General features: G+C 34.7%; 2 protein-coding genes and 1 long non-coding RNA gene across 4 annotated transcripts; all 3 read left to right on the top strand.

Moving 5' to 3' along the window:
• The first annotated feature begins 1,954 nt into the window (after positions 1 to 1,954).
• LOC118031190 (protein ROOT HAIR DEFECTIVE 3 homolog 2-like) lies at positions 1,955 to 16,032 on the top strand. 2 transcript variants are annotated; one of them, XM_035035539.2, is made up of 20 exons: positions 1,955 to 2,298; positions 2,417 to 2,483; positions 2,579 to 2,681; positions 2,823 to 2,893; positions 3,087 to 3,150; positions 4,920 to 4,985; positions 5,103 to 5,150; positions 5,256 to 5,318; positions 5,432 to 5,488; positions 6,278 to 6,436; positions 6,517 to 6,585; positions 6,676 to 6,767; positions 7,040 to 7,118; positions 7,285 to 7,450; positions 14,189 to 14,280; positions 14,383 to 14,651; positions 14,723 to 14,822; positions 14,922 to 15,074; positions 15,200 to 15,307; positions 15,705 to 16,032. In XM_035035539.2, exons 1-20 carry the CDS (start codon positions 2,154 to 2,156, stop codon positions 15,852 to 15,854), a joined length of 2,121 nt encoding a protein of 706 aa, XP_034891430.1. In that variant the 5' UTR covers positions 1,955 to 2,153; the 3' UTR covers positions 15,855 to 16,032. The 2 variants fall into 2 exon arrangements, with proteins under 2 accessions (XP_034891430.1, XP_073269014.1); XM_073412913.1 differs by lacking the exons at positions 6,676 to 6,767; positions 7,040 to 7,118; positions 7,285 to 7,450 and having other exon boundaries at positions 6,517 to 6,553.
• Positions 8,979 to 14,280, top strand: LOC140956225 (uncharacterized). Its single transcript, XM_073412914.1, has one exon. The coding sequence runs from the start codon at positions 9,099 to 9,101 to the stop codon at positions 9,402 to 9,404; it is 306 nt and encodes a 101-aa protein (XP_073269015.1). The 5' UTR covers positions 8,979 to 9,098; the 3' UTR covers positions 9,405 to 14,280.
• A 2,009-nt stretch (positions 16,033 to 18,041) lies between the features above and the next one.
• LOC118031199 (uncharacterized) lies at positions 18,042 to 20,138 on the top strand. Its single transcript, XR_012167568.1, has 3 exons — positions 18,042 to 18,172; positions 18,534 to 18,611; positions 18,956 to 20,138. It is a non-coding gene; the product is annotated as an uncharacterized lncRNA (long non-coding RNA).
• Positions 20,139 to 22,550: the final 2,412 nt, after the last annotated feature.

The following is a 22,550-nucleotide window of genomic DNA, read 5'->3' as shown; positions in this document are numbered from 1 at the left end:
GGGCTTGGAGCCAACTAGGTTAGACCATGTAGGTTCCAAGTCAATCAAGCAGATCATCTAAGTTTGATCGAGAAAACTTTTTAGAGGTTTTTTGGTTAACCTGGACCAGTCTAGGACCTAGGTTAATCCATGAGGTAGTCCATGTTTTATAATGATGTAAGTAACACTTACACTTTCACAATTTTGAGAACTTCAATTCCATAATGTTTCATATATTCTTCCAAAAAGTGTTATGTTTAACAAATCAACATTATTTGTAAAGGTTGTCAATTTTGTTTTGTTTCATCTTGAATGTTTAATTTATCTTGTTCTAGTTTTTTTTTTTTAAAAAAAAAACTCGGAATAAATTTCATCTCACTTAGAATCTTGGTCCATTCTGGATTTTTTGGTATAATTCCGGCCTAAACATTCCAATTTTGTTCTAACCGTTTTGTTACGTAAATAATTTTTTTTTCTTTTTTCTAAACCTATGTCATTTCCCTAACTTCATCATGCAACACTTGGTTTATTGGAGATTCAACTTTTATAATTTGTTGTGGTTTGCTTTTTTGGTGGTTATATTAGTCTTATGACCTACGCTATGGGTTCAACGAGTTAACTTAGTTATCTCAAGTTTTTTTTATCTATTTTTTAAATGATATTTTTTTTTAATTACATCATTCAAAATCCTGAACATTTGGTTGATATGAATTATGTTTTTTTTATTTGTTTAAATTTATTTTCTATGAAATTATCCTACTCTCATGATCTAAATCATGAGTTTTGCCAGTTAATATGTGTAAACTTAGGTTGTTTTATTGTTTCTCTTTTTAGATGAATTTTTCCTCAATTTTATCATTCAATAATAAATTTATTAGAATTAAACTTCATAATTTATTTTATTTAGAATTATTATGGTTCAATTACAAGTGAAACTAACTATAAATTATAATTTACCCGAAGTATTATGGGCTCAATTACAAGTAACATTAGGAGCACTAAATTTTTTACGCCTAATATAAGAAGAGTACTGAGTTAATACATTAAACTTGGTTATTTTATGTTACCCCTTTAACACAAAAATCTAACTAAAAATTATATTTACGAAAAAGAACTATGTCAAATTTCCAATAAACATGATAAAAGAAAACATCAATTTAATCGTACATCCATTTACTTGTTCTCAATTACATTTCCAATCTATACAGTTTTTCAACTTAATTAATCTAAAATATTTCTTTCATTTCTCAATTGTATCGTTTAATCAATTTCTTTTAATAGTTTTAATCTTATACGCATAATTTATAAAATTAAAACTACATGGATTAAAGAAAATTTGAAAAAAAAAAATATTAATGAACATTACTAGAAAGACCTGATTGAGAATTGTTTTAAACATTTGGGATCAAATTGATTAATTTATGGATTTGGGATTCAGTTGAGAGTGAGTATATAGGGTTTAGTCCTAAATTGAGTGTTTTTTTTTTTTTTTTTTTTTTTATTAGCAAACAACTTATAGTAGAAGTAGACTCATGAAGACTTATTTTAATAGGATGCTTTGTCCCTGCCACTTTACTTTCATATCGTGATTATTTTTAAAGTAAGTAAAGCAAACCACTTTACTTGCTTTAAACATTTTTATTATTTTTACAATGATTTTTTTTTAAAAATGTTTTATTAATGTTTTGAACATACATAATTGATTTAATTCGTTGTTGTTAATTGTTTTTTTTTTCTTTTCTCCTTGTAAGCTTTTCGTAATATCTACTACTACTTTTTTTTTCCCCTCTTGAAATAGATACTTAAAATAAAAAAAATGAAATAAATTGATAAAGAACATGAAATAGATGAAACAAATCATGTTAAGGGCGTGAATTTAAAAACATAAGAACTAATTAGTTTGTTTTTGAAACTAGAGGGATTATTTAACTCATTAGTAAAAACTAGAGAGAATATTTCATAGTGTACTATTATCTTGCTGGGGTGGGAACTCAAAAGCAAAAAAGCAAACAACTTCTTCGAGTAGAAGTAGACTCATGAAGACTTACTTTAATAGGATCCTTTGTGCCTGCCACTTTACTTTTGCTTTAAGATTCCTCCGCAGCCCAGAAACACGAACACAGGAAGGAAGACACTTCAATAGTTGTTGTTATTGTGGTTGAGTTAGATCGTTAATGAAAATGGAGCAAGGCACGCAGCTGATTGATGGAAATGGCAAGTTCAACGTGGATGGACTCAAAGACTTCATGACAGCCACCGAGTTCGCTCAGTCCGGTCTCTCCTATGCTATTGTTGCCATCATTGGCTCACAGAGTAGCGGTAAGCAATTGTTCAACTTCTTAACTTCGTGTTGATTTATTAATCATTTCTTAATATATAGTCATTGATTTTAATGAAGTTGGCAGTGATAGCTTCTTGCTTAATTAATCTTGAGCAGGGAAAAGCACCCTAATGAATCAGACCTTCCATACCAATTTCGAGGAGATGGACGCATACAATGGAAGGTTTGATTTTATTTTATTTTTTAGTTGAGAATTTGTATATTTGACTGTTCTTGAGCAGTGAAAAGCACCCTAATCACATGTTATATACGTTTCAGAGGTCAAACAACAAAGGGCATTTGGATTGCAAAGTGTAGTGATATTGACCCTTTTACGATTGCCATGGATTTCGAGGGAACCGACAGCAATCAAAGAGGCGAGGTAACTCTTAGATCTTTCTATTACAAATCGTTGATTACTGAATGGTTTCAATATTTTCGGTGTGATGCGTTACTTTATGGCTTCAATCTGCGAGTGTGATGCTTATACAAGTTTGGCACTGCGAATGTGTACTTTTCTCAGGATGACACGGCGTTTGAGAAACAAAGCACCCTATTTGCCTTGGCAATCGCTGACGTTGTTTTGATAAACATGTGAGTTTTTTTTGTTCATCAATATAATATTTGAATGCCTTTTCTGCCTGGGAAGTTTGATAAATGTCCACAACTGGGTATGGCTCTGTCTAGCCGAAATTAAAAAGACGAGTGATGCCCTGTCATGCATGCGCACAGTCTCTATTAATAGGATTTAACTAAGTTTCATCTTTGTGCTGAGTATCATATGCAGGTGGTACAAAGACATTGGTCTGGAACATGCAGCCAGCAGACCCCTTTTAAAAACAGTTTTCCAGGTACACATTTGAAAGCAATTTGCATCAACTCAAGTGAGCTGTAATCAAGTAACTGAACCAATTTCCAAACTTCTTTACATGGTCATGTTTAATTGGCATTTGATTGGTTAACTGTGGTTTTCTTAACCTTAGGTAAGCCAGTTTGTAATAGCTATTTATGGAGAAATATATTATTATTACTATACAGTATACCAAAGGAGATAGTGTCTCATTATTCATTTTTTTATTGTTCATCAAGACACAAATCATTATGGATTGAAGTAATGTAATAATATAATTATTCTTGTAAAAAAAAAAAAACTTGTTAAGCATGCAGTTGGGGTGAGATTGTGAGATTGTCTTTTTCATGGGATACATTTGGCTTTGAAATATTAATTTGGGACATAATGGTTCTTTCAGGTTCTTTAGGCAATGATATAGATATTGATTATTTCTTAGGACACAAAATTTTAACCTTTGGGTTAGGGTCTTCTTTTGTCTTAGAAAAAAATAAATTGTGAAGATACATCCACACCAAAAAGGAGAGAAAATATATGTCTGTGTTGAGAGGCTTCACATCTTTTTATTTTATTAAAATAATTCAAATATAAAATTACCCTTAGGACTCAACAAAAATAAGTCTGCATGTAAGGGTATTTTTGTCGTTTCCATATGGCTGCCACACCCAAACGCTTTAAGCCAGGCATGTTTGCCAGACCCAAGGCGATTGGATTTGGAAAAATAGTCAGACCCGAGGCTCTCGGGTTAGGTATGATTTCAAACCCTAGTGTTTTAGGTCTGGAAAGGTTGTCAGACTCAAATGTCATGGATCTGGTAGGGGCACCAAACTCAAGTAAGTTAGGTGTGACAAAGGCGTCAGACCCAAGTTCCTTGCCAAATCCAAAAACTTGGGTTTGGAAAAGACGCCATACCCAAGGAACTCGAGTATAATATCCTCTTCCATACCCTATTTCCTGGGGTTCGGCCTTGTCAGACCCAAGGAACTTGGATGTGGAATGGATGCCAGACCCAAGTAAACTGGATCTGACAGGGTCATACCAAGGAACTAGGGTCTAGTAGGGGATTTCGAGGGTGTTTGGGAATGTGGTAGCGGTTGCTTTTCAAATAGCTTTTCGTGCCGAAAAGCATGCAAATAATATTTTTTTTTATTTTTTTAAAATCATTTTTGATATCAGCACATCAAAACGATCCAAAAAGTACAAACGGCACTTAATTTTAGCAAAAAAAAAAAATTAAATTTTTTTCAAAAAACGGTTTCAACCTCAATGCCAAACACCCTCTTCATACCAAAGGAACTAAGGTCTAACACCAACAAACCCAACTAACTTGTGTCTGACATTGGCACCTGATGGGTTTGATATGTTTCCAGATTCACTTAAACTTGGGTAAGACATGTTTTATATTATTATTAATATTAAAAATATTGTTATATTCATTATTATTAATATTCTTAAGATAATTATTAATAAATTTTAAAAAATATTATTACTATTGAAAAAAACTATTCTTTTAATTTGAAGAGTAACATTAGAAATTATTATTATTGTTGTTGTTGTTGTTGTTGTTGTTGTTGTTATAAACAAAATAGAAAAAAAACTATAAATTTAATTTGAAGGGTAAAATTAAAAACTATAAGGACTTTAAAAAAAAGCCGAGGGAAAAAAAAGAGAGCCAAGGCTGCATTCATTTAGCCCAGTGTGTAATATTGAGTATTTCACCCAACATAATTTGATGCTGATACGTGATAATCTATTATTTCTTGTATTCAGGTCATGAAGCGTTTATTCAAGCCCCGCAAAAAAACACTACTGTTTGTTCTACGTGATCACTCAAAGGTATGGACTTGTTGTGCCCGTAAGTTTCTTGAGAGAAGATTCCATGCACCTTGCGCTCTATTCTTCGAATGCATCTTCAACGCTGAATCTCTGTCCCTTTTCTGATTGTCTGTGTAGACTCCACTTGCATGTTTAAAGACTGCTCTCTTAGAAGATATTGAGAAGGTACTTCTGTTCATACTTCTTATTCTCTGTATATCCAATTCTCTTTCTGGATAAATTATTTCTCCTCTTATTCTCCATCATTTTCTGAGGTCATACTTTCTGCAGATTTGGGCCGCAGTTGCTGAGCCTGAGACTCTCTGTAGCGCTCCTCTCAGAGAGTTTTTTAATGTATGAAAAATCACCTCTATCTCCATACTGATGCCATTGGCATATATTTATCATATGTTGCCTTTTTGTTTAAGTTCCATGAACTTAATATGCTTCTAATTATTGATATAAAGGTGGAGATCACTGCTTTGCCTCACTATGAATACCAAGACGAGAAATTTAAAGAGCAGGTAGCTTTTCCACTAAGAAAGCAGTTTGTCAATCCTCAAAACTTTTGTCCTGAGTTCTTCTAGATTGTGCTGCTGCGTGTTTTCTAGAATTGATGTCTGGAATGATTTGTAGCTTTGCATATGCTTACCAAATAATTGGAATTCACAATCATTGGCGTTTGTATGAAAAGACAGAACTGCAGCATATTCCTGTACTAGAGTTGAATTACAAAATAAAATTGAGAGTTATGTTACTATGAAAGCCTGGTGCCTATGGTTTCTCTCTCTCTTACTCTCTATTCTCTTCTTCTCGCTAGGCACTAGTCTCAGCTTTGATTTTAACTCCAAATTCTTCTAGACACACTGGGAACAAACTAATTCCAAGTTTGCATATATGTCAAACCCTTTATGGGCAAATATTCTTAAATACCCTTCATCAATGCATTCAGGTCTCTCAGGAAAGGTTTGGTGGGAGTGACAGGCTGTGTTTCGTTTCCGAGAATACGTCTTCAATTCATGTGGTTAATGTAGAAGTTAACTCTGGAGTCCATAATTAACCAATAAGTCATTTTTATGCACGTTAAACTTGATAATCATGCATTACACATTGGTGCTTAGCTTTGACTGGAGAGTGTTTAATAGTCATCAGGAGTGTATCATGTAAGAATGACAAAATGAGCATCACGTCCTGTGATAAGATAATTTTATGGATCTGTGCATGTGGGAGCAATTAGGACAGCAATTATCAAGTGAGAAATCCAGTATCTGTAATTCGTAACTCCATTTTTCTGATAGCATTGACCTTTACAGGTTGCTCGACTGAGGCAGCGGTTTGTCCATTCCATTTATCCAGGTGGTCTTGTTGGTGACAGGGAGGAAGTTGAACCTGCTTCAGGATTTCCTCTTCGTGCAGAAGAGATTTGGAAAATAATAAAAGACAACAGGGATTTAGATCTACCTGCTGTCAAGGTTTATTAAACGCCATATTCCTCTGTAAATATAAACCACCAGGTTTCATATGTAAATATACTTCTCATCTTGTTTATCAGGTCATGGTTGCCACTGTTCGATGTGAAGAGATTGCTGGTGAGAAGCTCAAATGCTTTACATTCGATGAGGTACTTGATTGAATCTATTTTCTAATTTCTTTCTTTTAAAGTTCACCGACCTCATTTAATATCAGTCAGTACTAAATTTATTTCTTACAGGACTGGTTGAAAATGAAGAAAACTGTTCAAGATTGTCCAGTATCAGGGTTTGGAGGAGCTGTCAGTTCTATTTTGGAAACCTATCTTTCAGAGTAAGTATACATCATGGGGTCAATTCTGTAATATGATGTGTTCACATTGTAAGATCTGTGTGATATTTAATGTTGACTTACATTGTGTTTTATTCCAAGATTCTTCAATTTTAATACTTCTTCCGTCAGTTGATCAGTGGAAACTTTGAATTATGATCAATTTGATAGTTATACTTTGGTTCGCGAAGTAATTGATTCCTACTTAAATTATCAATATACTTCTTGTTCAACTTGATTCGGAATCTCTTATTTTGCGTTTCCCCCCCCATTAGATATGACAGGGAGGTAGTCTATTTTGATCAAGAAGTACGAAATGCAAAACGGCGACTATTGCTGTCAAATGCATTGATGGTAAGGCCTTTAGCGTGTATATTTCCTCTTCCTAAGTTCTTAACCTCCCTAGTTGTCAAATTTGTTGATATTTGATCTTTTTTTTTTTTTCTTTTTTTGCGCGGGTTTTTTTGTATGTATATGTTTCTTATACTGATCAACTCAAATGTGCCAATATGTTATGTAGGTGGTACGCGATGCCTATGATACCATGTTGATGCATTTGTATTCGAACACAGTTAATAGGTTTAAAACTAGCCTGGAACAGTCACAGAGTGAAGGACAACAATATGTTGCTGCAATTCATTTCTATTCCCAATCGTGCATGCGCGAGTTTGATCAAGGATGTGAAGGTATTTAGACTCCAAACACTGAAGATTTTTATTTTTTTATTTTATTTTTTGCTTTTCTAAAAATCCAATATTAATTTATTTTTTCTTTGCTTTTGTTGTTACATCTTATATGCATAAAACTAAAGGGTTTGTTTTTTGGATTTCGTAGTCTTCTAAAGCAACTCTTCTTTCAATTGTTTTATCATTATATTCTTTTCTTAATTTTGTATTTGTTCTCAATTCTGAGTACTTCTTTCAAAAATTAAAAATTCTCTTGTGACGGTGCTGGACTCAATAATGCAAAGAAAGATTACCTGTGATATTATCTCCAGTGTTGTGGTACTCTTTGGTAGAACAATAATGAAGGTTGTGACTTGTGCCGAACTGAAAAAATGAACTCTAAAAAAAATGAATTGCTGATGAAGTGAAAAGTAGAAGCATATATTTGAATGAGAAGAGGTTTCATCCCTAAAGGAAACAAATCAGTACAAACTATATTAGAAAGTTAAAAAGTTACAGTTAGTCCCTAATAGTGAATGTAGATTTTAGCTTGAGGGGAGGGCCATGTGTTTAACTCTTTTAACGTGATTTAGATTCTTGAAAGTTAAAGAGTTACAGTTCCGCACACCCTCCAATCCTTAGATCTCAGAAGCTCCTTATTCTTCCACTTTGATTTTCAATGGGTGAAATTGAGGTTTCTCTTCTCTTCACAATAGGGGTAGCTGTGATTTGTTGAAAATGGCTTACCTTTTCTGGGTATGGTAAATTATCTTTACAAATTCTGTATAGCGTTGGCTGGAATTCAAACTTGCTCTGCAGTGAAATGGAATTTATCCTCATGGTTTTCATGGTCAATCGTTTTCTGATACTTAAAACTGTTGTGGTAAACTCAATTTAGAAAGTCAACCACCAACTACTACATGCAGTCACCAACTATCAACCACCTAATCACCACTTGAAGTTTGAATTTTATTACTTTTAATTTTTGTATAAATAGACAGCTAAGTTTATGTTATTTAGTGAGGGAAAGACGAGAGAAACACTAGGGAGAAAGAGAGGGTGTGTATTAATAGTTTTTTATTTGTATTTTGTAAGCTTGTTGTTTTGAAATAAAACCGTGTGTTTTATCCTCTTTGAGTGTTTCAAAGCCATCACCAGTGGTTTCTCCCACCAACAATTGGTATCAAAGCTCCATTCGTCGGAAAACAGAAGAGTTATGGGATATACCTGAATTTTTAAAGTTGTGAAAAACACATTTTGATCATTTCACAATGTAGGGTTCATCCATATGAACTCACTGGTGCAAAAATCAGCTTCATTGGAGCAGGAGGTAGCCCACACGCGCTGCTTGAAACTTCGGTCACTAGAGCCCACACGCCCAGAGGAAGAAGACGACTGCAGTCCACACGCGCCATATTTGAGCCGTGCCGAGCTGACTAAGCCGCTACCAAGCCGAGCCGCTAGCCGAGCCAAGAGAATATTCCTGGTTCAACCCCAGCGAACTGTCCAACGTCCAGAATCAGTTTCCTGATTGGTTCAACCTATTTCTTACCCATTTTCGACCAAGTAAGACTGGTTCCCTACTATTTTGAGCATTCCAGATCGATCTACAATGTCCGGTTTTCGAAATTCAACTCCCAGAAGGTGATATAGTCATTCAAAGAGCAAAATGACTACAGAAAATACACAAAGACTCATCTCGAAGTTAACCAAAGACAACTATGATAATTGGTGTATCAGATTGAAAGCATTTCTTGGTTCACAAGAGTGTATAGAGATTGTGGAATATGGTTACGATGAACCGGAGTCCAAAGAAGCAAAAGATTCATTACAGGAGGCACAAAAACAAGTCCTGAGAGCCAATAGAAAGAAAGACAACAAAGTAAGGACCATCATTTATCAAGGTCTTGATGAAGCCACATTTGAGATCATAGCTTCCGCAGAAACATCAAAAGAAATATGGAAGGCTCTCTAACAAAATTATAAAGGGGCTGACAGAATCAAGAAGATTTGTCTTCAATCTTTGCGAGGTGAATTTGAATTAGTGCAAATGAAGTCATCAGAATCTATTTCTAATTATCACACAAGAATTATGGTGATGGTCAATCAAATGAGAAGAAATGGAGAAGTCCTCTCAGATGCTCAAATTATTGATCAAATTTTGAGATCCCTAGATCCAAAATTTGATTTTTTTTATTGTTGCTATTGAAATATCTAGTGTTATAGTTGCAATCAATTTGGGCATTATAGCACCGAATGTCGAAGGAAAGCTCCATTAGAGGTACGTGAACAAGCCAACAATGCAGAGGAAGATGCCTTCATTAGAGGACCAGCTGCATTATTAGTCCAACAAGGACTAGGTGAGAATCATGAGAATATTTGGTATCTAGATTCTGTAGCCAGCAATCACATGTGTGGCCAACGAGATCTATTTAGTGATCTAGATGAGACCATACAAGGTCTAGTCACATTTAGAGATACCTCAAAAGTTCCAGTAAAAGGTAAAGGCAACATCCCAATCAAGTTGAAGAATGGTGATCATAGCTACATCATAGATGTTTACTATGTTCTAGCCATAAAGCACAACATGTTGGGTATAGGTCAACTTATGGAGAAAGGTTATACTCTTTACATGAAGAATTGTAATCTGATAGTCAAAGACTATAATGGTAGATTAATTGCCTATGTGAAGATGTCTAAAAATATGATGTTTCCTTTAAACATCCAATATGATGCTGTAAAGTATTTGAGTGCCATCACCAACAATGAAGAGTGGCTCTGGCACCTAAAGCTTGGACATCTGAATTTCACAAGTCTGAAGATGCTAGCAAGCAAGAAGATGGTCAAAGGTATGCCCCACATTGATCATCCAGATGAAGTCTGTGAGAGTTGTGTCCTCAGCAAACATCACAGATCCAGTTTTGCCAAAGAAGTCAACTGGAAAGCAAATAAGCCACTGGAGTTAGTGCACACAGATGTGTGTGGTCCCATAAAGCCTATGTCAACTGGACAAAATAGGTACTTCCTTACTTTCATTGATGATTTTAGCAGAAAGACATGGGTATACTTTCTGAAGATGAAGTTTGAAGTATTCAATTGTTTTAAATATTTTAAAGCAATTGTTGAGAAGCAAAATGGCTATAAGATCAAAACCGTGAGATCTGATCAAGGTGGAGAATATACAACAAATGACTTTGAAGCCTTTTATACACAACAAGGCATCAGATATTAGACAACACCAACTTATACACCATAGCTGAATGGTGTAGTTGAGAGAAATAATTGAACGATTCTTGACATGGCAAGAAGTCTACTCAAAGCAAAAAAGCTGCCAAACAATACTAGGCTGAAGTTATATCATGTGCAGTGTATATAATAAATCGCTGCCCAACCAAAAGTTTGCAAGCTGTCACTCTAAAAGAAGCATGGAGTGGTCACAAACCAAGTGTTACTCATCTTCGAGTCTTTGGTTATGTGGCATATACAAAGATTCCAGATGCAAGAAGGACTAAACTCGATGATAAAAGCGAGAAATGCATCTTTGTTGGATATGGTGATAGAATGATGGGATACAAGCTGTATAATCCCATAACAAAGAAGGTGATCATGAGTAGAGATGTTATCTTTGAAGAAGATAAATCTTGGTAGTGGAATAATAATCAAGAAGAGGTAAAATGGATTAACATTGATTTGATCCTAGAAGACGAAGTGGAAGTACTTACAGTACTTGCAGAAGGTTCAATATTACTAGCAGATGAGCCACAAAGTCCAGCACACAAATTCCCTGTATTCAACAAGAGAAACACCCTAGAATCATCATTAACACCACCATCAACATCCTCATCAGAAGAACCAAGAAGGATGAGAAATCTAGAAGAGTTGTATGATGCCACTCAAGTCATGGAAGATACAATTCTATTTTGTTTCTTTGTAGATTGTGACCCACTTAGCTTCAATGAAGTTGTCACAGAAGAGAAATGGATAAAAGCAATGGATGAAGAAATACATGCCATTGAGAAGAATGATACCTAGAAGCTGATTCATCTACTAGAAAATAAGAAAGCAATAGGTGTCAAATGAGTCTATAAAACAAAGAAGAATGCAAAAGGAGAAGTACAAAGATATAAAGCAAGATTAATGACAAAAGGCTATAAATAAAGAGAAGGAATTGACTATGGAGAAGTATTTGCTCCAGTAGCCCGGCTAGAGAGAATCAGACTGATGATCTCACTAGCTGCACAACATAGATGGAAGATCTATCAACTCGATGTGAAGTCAACATTTCTGAATGGCTTCCTAAAAGAAGAGATCTATGTTGAACAACTACTTGGATACATTGAAGCTAAAAATGAAGGCCAAGTATACAAGTTAAAGAAAACCCTCAACGGTTTAAAGCAAGCTCCGTGTGCTTGGAATACCAGAATTGACAGGTATTTTAAAGACAATAGATTTGAAAAATGTCCATATGAACACACACAATATATGTGAAGAAAGAAGCAGATGGCAACATATTATTTGCGTGCCTATATGTTGATGACTTGATATTCAAGACATTGGTCTAATGACACATTTTCTTAGCTTAGAAGTAACGCAGAAAGAAGAAAGGATTTTTGTATCCCAAAGAGGTTACGCCAAAGATATTCTTAAAAGGTTCAAGATGGAAAGCTGCAATCCGGTATCAACTCCAGTTGAGAATGGAGTAGAATTGAGGAAGAGTAAAGTTGGAAATGTTGATCCAGCTTACTTCAAAAGCTTAGTAGGAAGCTTAAGGTACTTGACATGTACTAGACCAGATATACTTTACGGAGTTGGACTTATCAGCAAATATATGGAGACACTAGACCAGTCTCACTTGAATGCAGCTAAGAGAATTCTTCGCTACATCAAAGGAACAATAAATGAAGGTATGTTTTATACCTCAAGTAAAAACTTCAATCTTGTTGGCTACTAGGATAGTGATTAGGGTAGAGATCTAGATGAAAGGAAAAGCACAACTAGATTTGTCTTTTTCATGAGAGATACATCTTTCACATGGTTATCCAAGAAGCAATTGATAGTAACGTTATCAAGCTGTGAAGTTGAGTATATTGATGCTAACTCAACTGTATGCCATTTAATATGGTTAAGGAATATGTTGAAGTTTTTGGGATTTCTTAAAGAAAGTCCTACAAAGACTTATATTGATAATCGATCAACGATTGCATTAGCCAAGAATCTAGTGTATCATGAAAGAAGTAAACACATCGATACACATCATCATTTTATCCGAGAGCATGTAAAGAACAAAGAAGTTGAACTGATATCCTGCAAAACAAATGATTAAGTTGTAGATATCTTTACAAAGCCATTGAAGGGAGAAATATTTATCCGATTAAAGTTCATGCTTGGCATGATATCTCTCGATTGAGTTTAAAGGAGGAATTTGTTGTGGTAAACTCAATCTAGAAAGTCAACCATCAACTACTACCTGCAGCCACCAACTATCAACCATCCAACCACCACTTGAAGTTTGAATTTTCTTACTTTCAATTTGTGTATAAATAGGTAGCTAAGTTTATGCTATTGAGTGTGGGAAAGACAGGAGAGAAACACTAGAGAGAAAAAAAAAGGTGTGTATTAAGAGTTTTTTGTTTGTATTTGTAAGCTTATTGTTTTGAAATAAAACCGTGTGTTTTATCCCCTTTGAGTGATCCAAAACCACCACCAGTGGTTTCTTCCACCAACAAAAACTACATGCATTGGATTGGTTATGAAAGGAAGCAGTGCAACTTGTAAATGGATGGGATATGAGAAGCACCATAATCATTTAATGATTGACTAGTGTAAATATGATAGGAACTATTTGCATAATTGCAGGTTTTGGCTAAGCAGATATGCGTATCGGTTTAGATTTGAACCTTGAAATTTTGTGTGGAACTAATCTGGTTTGTCTGTCGTTGCTGTTTATATGAGTTTAGATACTTTCCAGCTAGTCCTCTATTCGAATTATCTTGACTGTCAAGCTAAACAACTTAACTGCTGGATTTATATCCATCTTGAGAAGGCTGCATATATCTATCCTGGATAGGCTAAGTTGTCTAGCTTGACAGTTAAGATAGGTGTTAAACTGTCAATCTTTCATTTATCTCAAGGGTTTGATTAAATTGCTTAGGTACTGCTATTTAGCCTTCTATTTGATGAATTGTGAAATTTTATAATTCTCCTTGGCATGCTCCGGTAATGGAGACTAGCGGCACTCGATGGGCAAGTAATATGACTGCAGAAATAGTTTAAACCTGAAGGAAAAACTTCATCTAACTGATATGATATGCATGAGTTATAAAACTCCCAAAACTGTCCTGAATTAGTTTGATTCCGTATGAGAATTAGTTTTATTCTCTCATGGACTATCAAAAATCTTGTATCCCCTCTAGCACTAGAATCAATTAAGGTATACGTTCTCAGGATGCGTTCCTTCACCTCGTCTTCTTAGGTGACCACTTGCATTCTGTACTCGTGCAAATCTCAAGTTGTTACAGTTTTACTCCAGAAGATTAATGCTAGTTAAATGACTACTTCATTGAACAAAGCGATTGCCTGGGATATAGAAAAAAAGTAACTTAAAGGATTAAATGACGGGAAGTGACTACAACTTTTTAAGATATTGCTAACATAGCCCATCCTTCTATGATTTGCGTTCATATGATTGGTGATCATCTTTCATCTACTAATTCAGTTTCCTGGACTTGGCAACTTACCTTCAATATTGTGCTCTTTCAGATGCTGCCATTCAACAGAGTGAGTGGAATGGTTCAAAATTCCGCGAAAAACTTATTTGTGATATGTTGTCAGAAATGATGGCAAAGTACAAGGTATTGCCTTCACTGGTATCACAATCCGTTAACGTTCTTGGTGCTATGTATGTCACTCTACTCAATCAAATTATCAAATCTTGATATGTTGCACCTGCACAGAAACGAATAACTCGTGCGCTTGCCAAAAGAGTAGAATCCTTATTGGAAGCTGGTGAAAGAGATACATGGGCATCAATAAGAAATCTTTTTGAGTGCAACACCGAGGCTGCTGTATCGGAGTTTTCAGATGCTGTTGTTAGTTTCAATTTGAACAGTTCGGAAATCGACACTAAATCGCAACATTTGAGGGAGCATGCCAGAAATTTATTGGAGATGAAGGCAAGAGAAGCAGCAGCTGCAGGGAGAGTTCTGAGGCGCATGAAGTATAGGTACATTACTTCATTGTTGCTGTCTTATTTTTCAATTTTGTTTTTTATTAAAGATTTGGGGCGTATTCTAGGTTTTCACATGTCCTCGGTGATTATGAAAATTCAATGTCATGGTATAATTGGACTGAGGAAAAAAACCTTGATGAAGTTGAAAGGAACGCGCTCTCAGAGGTAACATTGCCTAGATTTTGTATAATTAATGGCTGCTGGGATGCTTAAATGGTTAAACTTTGAGTTCCCTCTGAATGTCTCCCAATTATTTTGTTATAGTCTTTGAGAATACTATCAATCATGGCGGCCATGCGCTTCGATGAAATGCCTGATCAGATTGAGAAGGTACTTTATTCCTCTCTTATGGATAGAGCTGTTCCTGATCCATCTCTGCCAAATACGTTCATGGGAGCCTCAGACACATGGGAAGAGGTAACAGTTGGTGAATGTGTGTTTAAGTTATATTTATGCATGCTTAATGGTATGCAAATGTAATGCATTTATTTTTACACGTCTCTGTGCCAAACTGGTTTCACATAATAATCAAATATGAGCAGGTTTCTCCAAAAGCTACCACTCTACTTAAACCAGAGGACTGCAAATCATTGTGGATGAATTTCATAGAAAAGATAAAGCCCATGATGACCAGAGCTAGATCCCGCCAGGTATATTTTAGACACCGTTCGGAAACGCGGTATAAATCGTGTTCCCAAAAAAATCAAAAAAAAAATTTCGCTAAAATATAATATTTTTTATATGTTTTGAATCGTGTGCTGATATTAAAAATAATTTATAAAAAATAAAAAAATATAATTGACATGCATTTCGACATGAAAAGTTATTTAAAAAGTAACTGCTATCACACTGCCAAACATACTCTCTGGTATCACATTACATGTTCATTTGGTAATTTGATTGCATTCACAATATCTGTTTGAATGTATTTTTTACTAAAAACAAAAACTTTAAACGAAACCAAGAAAATACTTTAAGCCGATTGAAGTTTTTTATGACTAGAAATTTATGCATCACTCGAAATGTAATACTTGGTGTTTCCTTCAGGATGGTCGCAGGAGAACTCGAAGGTATGCTGCTGCTGCTGCTGGTGGTGCGGCTGCTGCTGCGGCTGCGGGGGTGGGGGCTGCGGTGGTGGGGCCTGCTGCTGTGGTAGATGCAGGGATTGTGATTTTCATGAGAGCGATGAGGCTGTGACAACAGTAATAATGGCAAATCCACACTTGGACAGTTAATATTAATTGTGTGTCCAACGATCCATGCAACATGTTATGGTGAATCTGATGAAAGAAGTTTGTTTGTAATTTGATAAGCGGTACTGGTAAAAATATCATCAGTTTCTACAAATGGTAAAAATATTTTCAGTTTCTATAAATGGTAATCTTGCAAATCTCTCATCATAGATTAATCGAATTCGGTATTGTAGAGTAATAATCAATGGAGGTATAAGGAGGATGTCACTACCGTGACCGGAAAGAGGAAACTTTTAATATGATATTTTCTGTAAATAATTAATCTCCAACTTTCTTTGTATCAAAAGAAAGCATAACTCTTGTGAACAGAAATGGAGGGGATCAACTGACATAAAACTCAAGCCACTTTTAGTTAACCATGAAATGAAGGAGGGGATCAAATTAAATCCAAAACTAAATATATTTTTTAATGAGTTAATATAAAGTCATTAATTCTTTAGGTATCAACTAATAATTTAAGCTTTTAATTTATTATGGTTTTTTTAAATGATATTATTTCTTAAGTTTCATTTATTAACTTAAATTTCTTGATTGGTATAGTTTTTCGACCGGTGCTAATTCTTTGTGTTCTTATTATTAATATAAAATGAAGGTGGAGGTACGTCACTGCTTTGCCTAGCTATGAATTAGAGGAGGAGAAGTTTAAAGATAAGGTAAATTAATTGTTTTCAACTGATGGATTGTGTTTTTCTAGTATTTTAGGCTTTAGCTTTGTTTCTGTTTTACCAAATAAATTAGAATTCACAGCCATTGGTATCATGAATTGTTTTGTCATTGTTAGTAGTAGTATTAGTAGTAATAGTAGTAATAATAATAATATATAATAGTTATTATCACTCCATAATTTGTTAATCAGACTTTATAATCTATTTTTATTATTCAGATAGGCCAATGGTCCCTAATTTTTTATATATATAAATGATGATAATTAGATTTTTCACAAAAAAATGATATTAAATTTCGGCATTACAATATTTATATATAGAAATATATAAAAATTTAAAGTCTTGTTTGGTTAATTAAAATATTTTTATTTTATCTTTTTTAAACAATTCCTATCACCAAATTTATTTAGAATTTTATGCTTTTGGGTTACCTAGTTGTGCTATTATTATTGTTATTACTGACCGAAATCCCTTACGTGATGTATTTTACAGGTTGATCGGCTAAGGCAGCGGTTCTTCCATTCTATCTCTCCGGGAGGTCTTGCTGGTGATAATAAAGAACGACGTCCAACCTGCTTCAGGGTTTCCCCTTCGTGCAGAACAGATACGGAAAACCATAAAGGAGAACAAGGATCTGGATCTTCCTGCTATGGAGGTTTATTTATATATTGATGACTTCTTTTGCGAAAAATTAATTAGATTTTCCTGTGTGATTGTATTTCTCAATTTTATTTATTAGGTGATGATTGCCACATTTCGATGGGAACAAATTACCAAGGAGACGCTCAGTCGTTTGAAATCTGATAAGGTATTTGTTTCTTCTTACAAAAGTTATTGTGCTACCTTGATGTAAGAATCATATCACTCGTTATACAATTGATTTCATACAGACTGGTCCAGAACTGAAGTTTAGGAAAAAGCTCATATCTATTTTGAAAAACTCCCTCTCCCAGTATGTGTACATCTTGCTCTGTATTTTGGAAAGTCATACGTTCTGCATGCATCTCTTCTATTCAATGCAGAATCAAAATGTTGCAAAGCATGCACTACAGCAGTATGATCATTACATGGGCTGTATTGGAAGTTTCCTCTATCTCAGTAGCTTTCTTCCACATGAAATATTGAAGTATACAACTTCTTGTTCATCTTGATTTGGAACCTCTACTGTTTCTTATGGGCTTGTAATACTGATTTTTCAATAGACATGACATGGAGGCCACTCATTTTAAAGAAAGTATTAGAGATGAGAAACGACAAGAGTTGGAAATAGAGGCACTAAAAGTAAGGCCTTAATTAATATGTAAACATTTTCGTTTGCTTCTGTAATTAGGTGATACCTCTTCAGTATTGCCTGCAATATTTTTCTAGTTTGACCTAAAATCTATCAGTGTTCCTGGTGATCAAGTTTTTGGTCTGTTATGTAGGTTCTGCACCTAGCTTATGTTGACATGCTGCGACATCTGCATTATAGTGCACTAAAAAAGTTTTATGAACAGGTTGGTAAAGAGGGTGAAGGAGGCATCTAGAGATGGGTTTGAGGCTTCCATTGATCATATTGTTCAGGACGCCATGCACCAATTTGAAAAGGGATGTAAAGGTAATGCAATGTTAACTATGGACAGCATGCAATAATTATCTGTTTATTATTTCGTTTGAGAATAAAGAGTACTCTCCTTAAATTGCTAACGTAATACATTAACTCAACCTTTGAAATCATATACTTCATAGTTTATAATCCTTCACTTTGAAAGTATGATTGCTAAGGAGTTTCAAACCTGGACGAAAGACTCACAAATGATGCTCGCATATATACATGGGCTACTATCGATATAAAATGCTGAAATTGGTTGGATTAAATCTGAATTAAATTTAAAAAAATCACTAATTTTAAAATTAATTTCTAACAGGCATGTCATTTTATTCAGTTTCCTATATATTAATGGCTTTCTCTATATCAGATGTCTCCAGCAGTCAGGGAAATTCTTCTTTGTGACATTGAGAAAATGAAATCCAAAACGAAAACCAGATTTTATAAGGTAATTTCCTCGTATTAAAATTCATACCAGTCAGGGAAAGCTCTTTCACGTTCTAAAATCCCAAACAATCATCGACTATTGACGATTCATGTAATTTTATCCTAGTTTCTAAAAGGAAAATTAGGTTGGGATGTTCAAGCTTTAAAAGCATGATCAATCTTCTTGCTGCTCGTGGTGTCCCAAGACCACGACTGTTCTATGATAAGGCCCCCATTGCTCATAGCAGCAAAGTTTCTTATATTATATACAGATATATATTGCATCAATTAAAGTTTCTTATATGTACATGTATTGGAATATTCTACTCAATAATCACATAGCACACATGGTGTTTTCTTCATAAGGTTTACAATACATTAAAGGAAAAGGCTGTGAGAGGCGTACGTAGCGCTGGGAATAGGTGGCATGACAAGGGTAGGAGTTGCAATGGCATCGTTCATAGGGGATTGGGATGCAGTTGCGGCAAAGAAAGCAGGAGACGAGGCGTCAATAACGGTCAGAAAGATAATCAAGAGACACATGCTGAAGCTGGACAATTTCAATCCCAACGAGAATACCGACAACAGTGCCAATGGCATTGTCGATAACCTTGTAGGTGAAACTGTCTATTTCTGATCGAACTCCCTTTCCGATTCGATCCGCCCCCCGGCTGGGAGGACCGGGGACTTCCATGAAATGAAAACGGGTAGCATCGTCGTGACCTCCTTAATTCTCATTGCCTAGTCAGCATGAAATCAACCGATCCTAATTAAGGGATCGAAGCCCTCCTGTGGGTAGAAGGAAGAGAGCTTCTAGGAATAAGTCAACCAATAAGGTCAGCTCGTAGGTTTCCTGATCTGAAACCGCCTGGGCAAGTTTGATCGAGGATTGGAGAGGCGTGAAAGTCAGCTCTGACCGGGCTCTGGAGATGAATACCGATAGAGCTTACCGGATGCACAATCGACCTCAGACAGCTCTCCCGTGCGGGAGAAGAACTACCCAATCTCTCTTTATTCTGGCATATAAATGAAGGGATCGAAGAGATTATGGCCGGCTGCCTTCGCCCACGAAGGAATCGGAATCGCGAGCAAGATGGAAGGGTGTAAGAATCAGCTTCTTGGGAGAAGCCAAGCCGGATAGGCTTTTTTATGTCGAAAGCCCCAAAACTAGCTATCTAAACAATCCCACCCTACAAGCTCTGATCTTTTTAGCTCGATCTTATCTCAGTAATGTCATCCATTTGTTTGAAATGGGAATAGCAGTCTCGGTTTCCAGAATGTCAACGTGACACCGCCAATGATAGTGCCGATGACCTTGAAGGTGACACTTCTGATGACCTTACCGATGACCTAGCTGATGACAATGTTGATTGCGAGAGTGCCGATGATAGTGCCCATAACCTATCTAATGACAATGTCGATTGCAAGAGTGCCGATGACCTTGCAGATGACACCGTTGATGACTGTGACAATGAATAATATAGTTTATGATTCGTGTGCCTTATATATTTGGCCACCGTACAAGAAACTATGTTTTGTGATTTATTTTATTGCATACTATTTTTTTTTTTAATTCCATGTGATTCAGAATAATTATTACGTGTAATTCTTTTTTTTTTTTCTCAATAAAGCTACCAAACTTTTTATTTTAAACTTTGAAAAAAAAATTGTTTCCTGAAATTTTTGTTACCTACTAAATATATTTGGATAAAATATATTAACAAAAACAATTTCGACATCCTAGTAGTAAAGGATAGCAAACCATTTTTCATCCCTGTAGAAATGGTGGAAAGAATCTATAATATAATAAGGTAAAGGATAGTTCTTTTAGCACTAATTCGCTCTTATAATAACTGTTAAATAAAATCTTAATGTAAGTCAAAATTCTTGATTAAAAAAATATTTATGTTAGACTAGTAAATTTTAGTGTAAGTAAGAAATTCTTAATAAAATAAAAGATTTGGGTTAGACTAATTAGTTCTCCTTGTTGACTTAGTTAGTTAAAATTTTTATTGGATTATGATAGTTGGAGGTTGTAATTTTTCTATAAATATAAAAGCAAATGCATTTATAATTTAATAAGAGTTTGATCAATCAATAAGTACTTAAAGGTTCAAACACTTTGTGTTTAATTTCCAATAATTGGGATGTAAACTTAGATTTGCCAATAAGTTTGAAATCTACATATTAAAGTACCATAAAAAATTTTAAAATATTGTTATAAATTTGGAAACTACAAGTTTAAGAGTTATAAAAACAGTGTCTGAAGTTCAGATTGTTAACATTAAAATTTAGTATCTAATTTTGAAATTTTAGAATTCTGTTAGTTGAGGCAAGGACGAAAAAAACCTGAAATAATTGGTGACTATAATGGGAATCTCATATATGTTTCTTTGAAACTATAATACCAGGAAGATCGAAATTACCATTCCAAAGGTAGCAATAGAAAATGAAAAAGAAGAATGCAGGTTTATCAATTGTAAAAGAGAAAATATACACTCTTTGAACAAATGGTGGAAGAAGCTAACAAAATATTAAAGAAAAATATAGGCTTATTTTCGAAGAAATTAAAGAAAAACATGAACAAAAAATGAAATGATTAATTAAAAATTATCATAAAGGGATTTTGGCAATGAATGAAAGATCTAACTATGACATTCTAGAGCCAAAAATCTTAGAGAGACAAAATGGTGAAAAAAGTCTAGAACATGAAGTAGGGAAATTTCAAAACTTAAATAAGAAATCTTATAAAGGAATGATTAGGGAATTATGAGATGTTTAATTCAAAATTGGATATTAAATAAGGAAATGAAATGATTAATCATATTATGATGAAAAATTGTGAATAATATTTCAAAAATAAGTGGCAGTTAAAAGTCAAGAATCACTTAGATGAATTGAAGAAAATGAATCAAACTTTAATTTGAGAGTTAGGTTAGCCAAAACAATACAATGCAAAAAAGATTATTCTATAATTTGTTTTATTAAAACAAATTTCAATAGTTACAAACTCCAATAGCTTTTAAAAGCAGCACCCCATAATTACTTCTACAATGAAGATTCAGAGAATCAGTCCTGCATGATCGATTACAATAAAACAATGTTCAATAAATTACCTTAATTTTGTAAGAGGTAAATAGTGAAAGCATAGCGTAACCAATATTTTCTTCTTGTGTTTTCTTTCACTTTTTCGCGACCATAACTAGAAAATTAGGTACTACAAACCCAACCACCAATTTATAAGTCTCACAGACTAGTGGATGATATATTTGTGAAGACACTTGTCATGATTAAATTTTTTACAACATAAATTCACTAAAAAATGAAAATGAATGAAAAATAATTTGAAATTTGGTTTAAGTCAACACAAATTAAAAATTTTGAGAAATAATCAGAATTGAATTAAGTTTGGGAGTCAATTTTGTTAGAAATTAAAAGAATTAATAAGTTTGGGGACATAATTAAACTTTAATTTAGTTAATTAATGCAATCAGAGGTTTAATTGAAGAAATATCAAAGTTCAGGGTCAATTTGAGTCAAAATGGCAATAACTTAAATTCCAGGGACCAAAGTGAATAGGCTCCGAAATCCAGGGGTCTAACTATAATTTGGACCAGGGGCTAAATTAGAACAAGTCAACTTCGAGGACGAAATGGAAAACGAGCCGCCCCAGCCTAGAAACGGCGCCGTTTCATTCCCATTCATCGTCTTCTTCCTCTTTTCCTGTGAGAAAAAAATTCAAAATGCCACCCATGACGGGCGGCTCAAACGCAGCAAACGCTGACCGATGTGGTCTACCAAGGGTCCCAAGCCAATCATGCTGCCCTCCAAATACACAGCCAGAGTCCGGGTCAAAAATCCACCACCAACAGTCCAGCCGTGGCAGGACTGTTGGTGTCCGAGTCCGGGCAGAAACCAACACCCCAAGCCACGCTTATTCTCATCCTGAAAGGGAAGAGAC

Source organism: Populus alba, chromosome 12 (genome assembly GCF_005239225.2).
Source record: "Populus alba chromosome 12, ASM523922v2, whole genome shotgun sequence".
NCBI classification, from domain to species: Eukaryota; Viridiplantae; Streptophyta; class Magnoliopsida; order Malpighiales; family Salicaceae; genus Populus; species Populus alba.
This window is presented reverse-complemented; position numbering and strand designations above follow the sequence as displayed.

Excerpts from the sequence above, each read along its gene's own strand:
- LOC118031190 (XM_035035539.2), top strand. The coding sequence starts at position 2,154 with ATGAAAATGGAGCAAGGCACGCAGCTGATTGATGGAAATGGCAAGTTC. Across the intron at positions 2,894-3,086 it reads GACGTTGTTTTGATAAACAT|GTGGTACAAAGACATTGGTC; the intron begins GTGAGTTTTTTT and ends TATCATATGCAG. Across the intron at positions 5,319-5,431 it reads CTCTCAGAGAGTTTTTTAAT|GTGGAGATCACTGCTTTGCC; the intron begins GTATGAAAAATC and ends ATTGATATAAAG.
- LOC140956225 (XM_073412914.1), top strand. The coding sequence starts at position 9,099 with ATGACTACAGAAAATACACAAAGACTCATCTCGAAGTTAACCAAAGAC.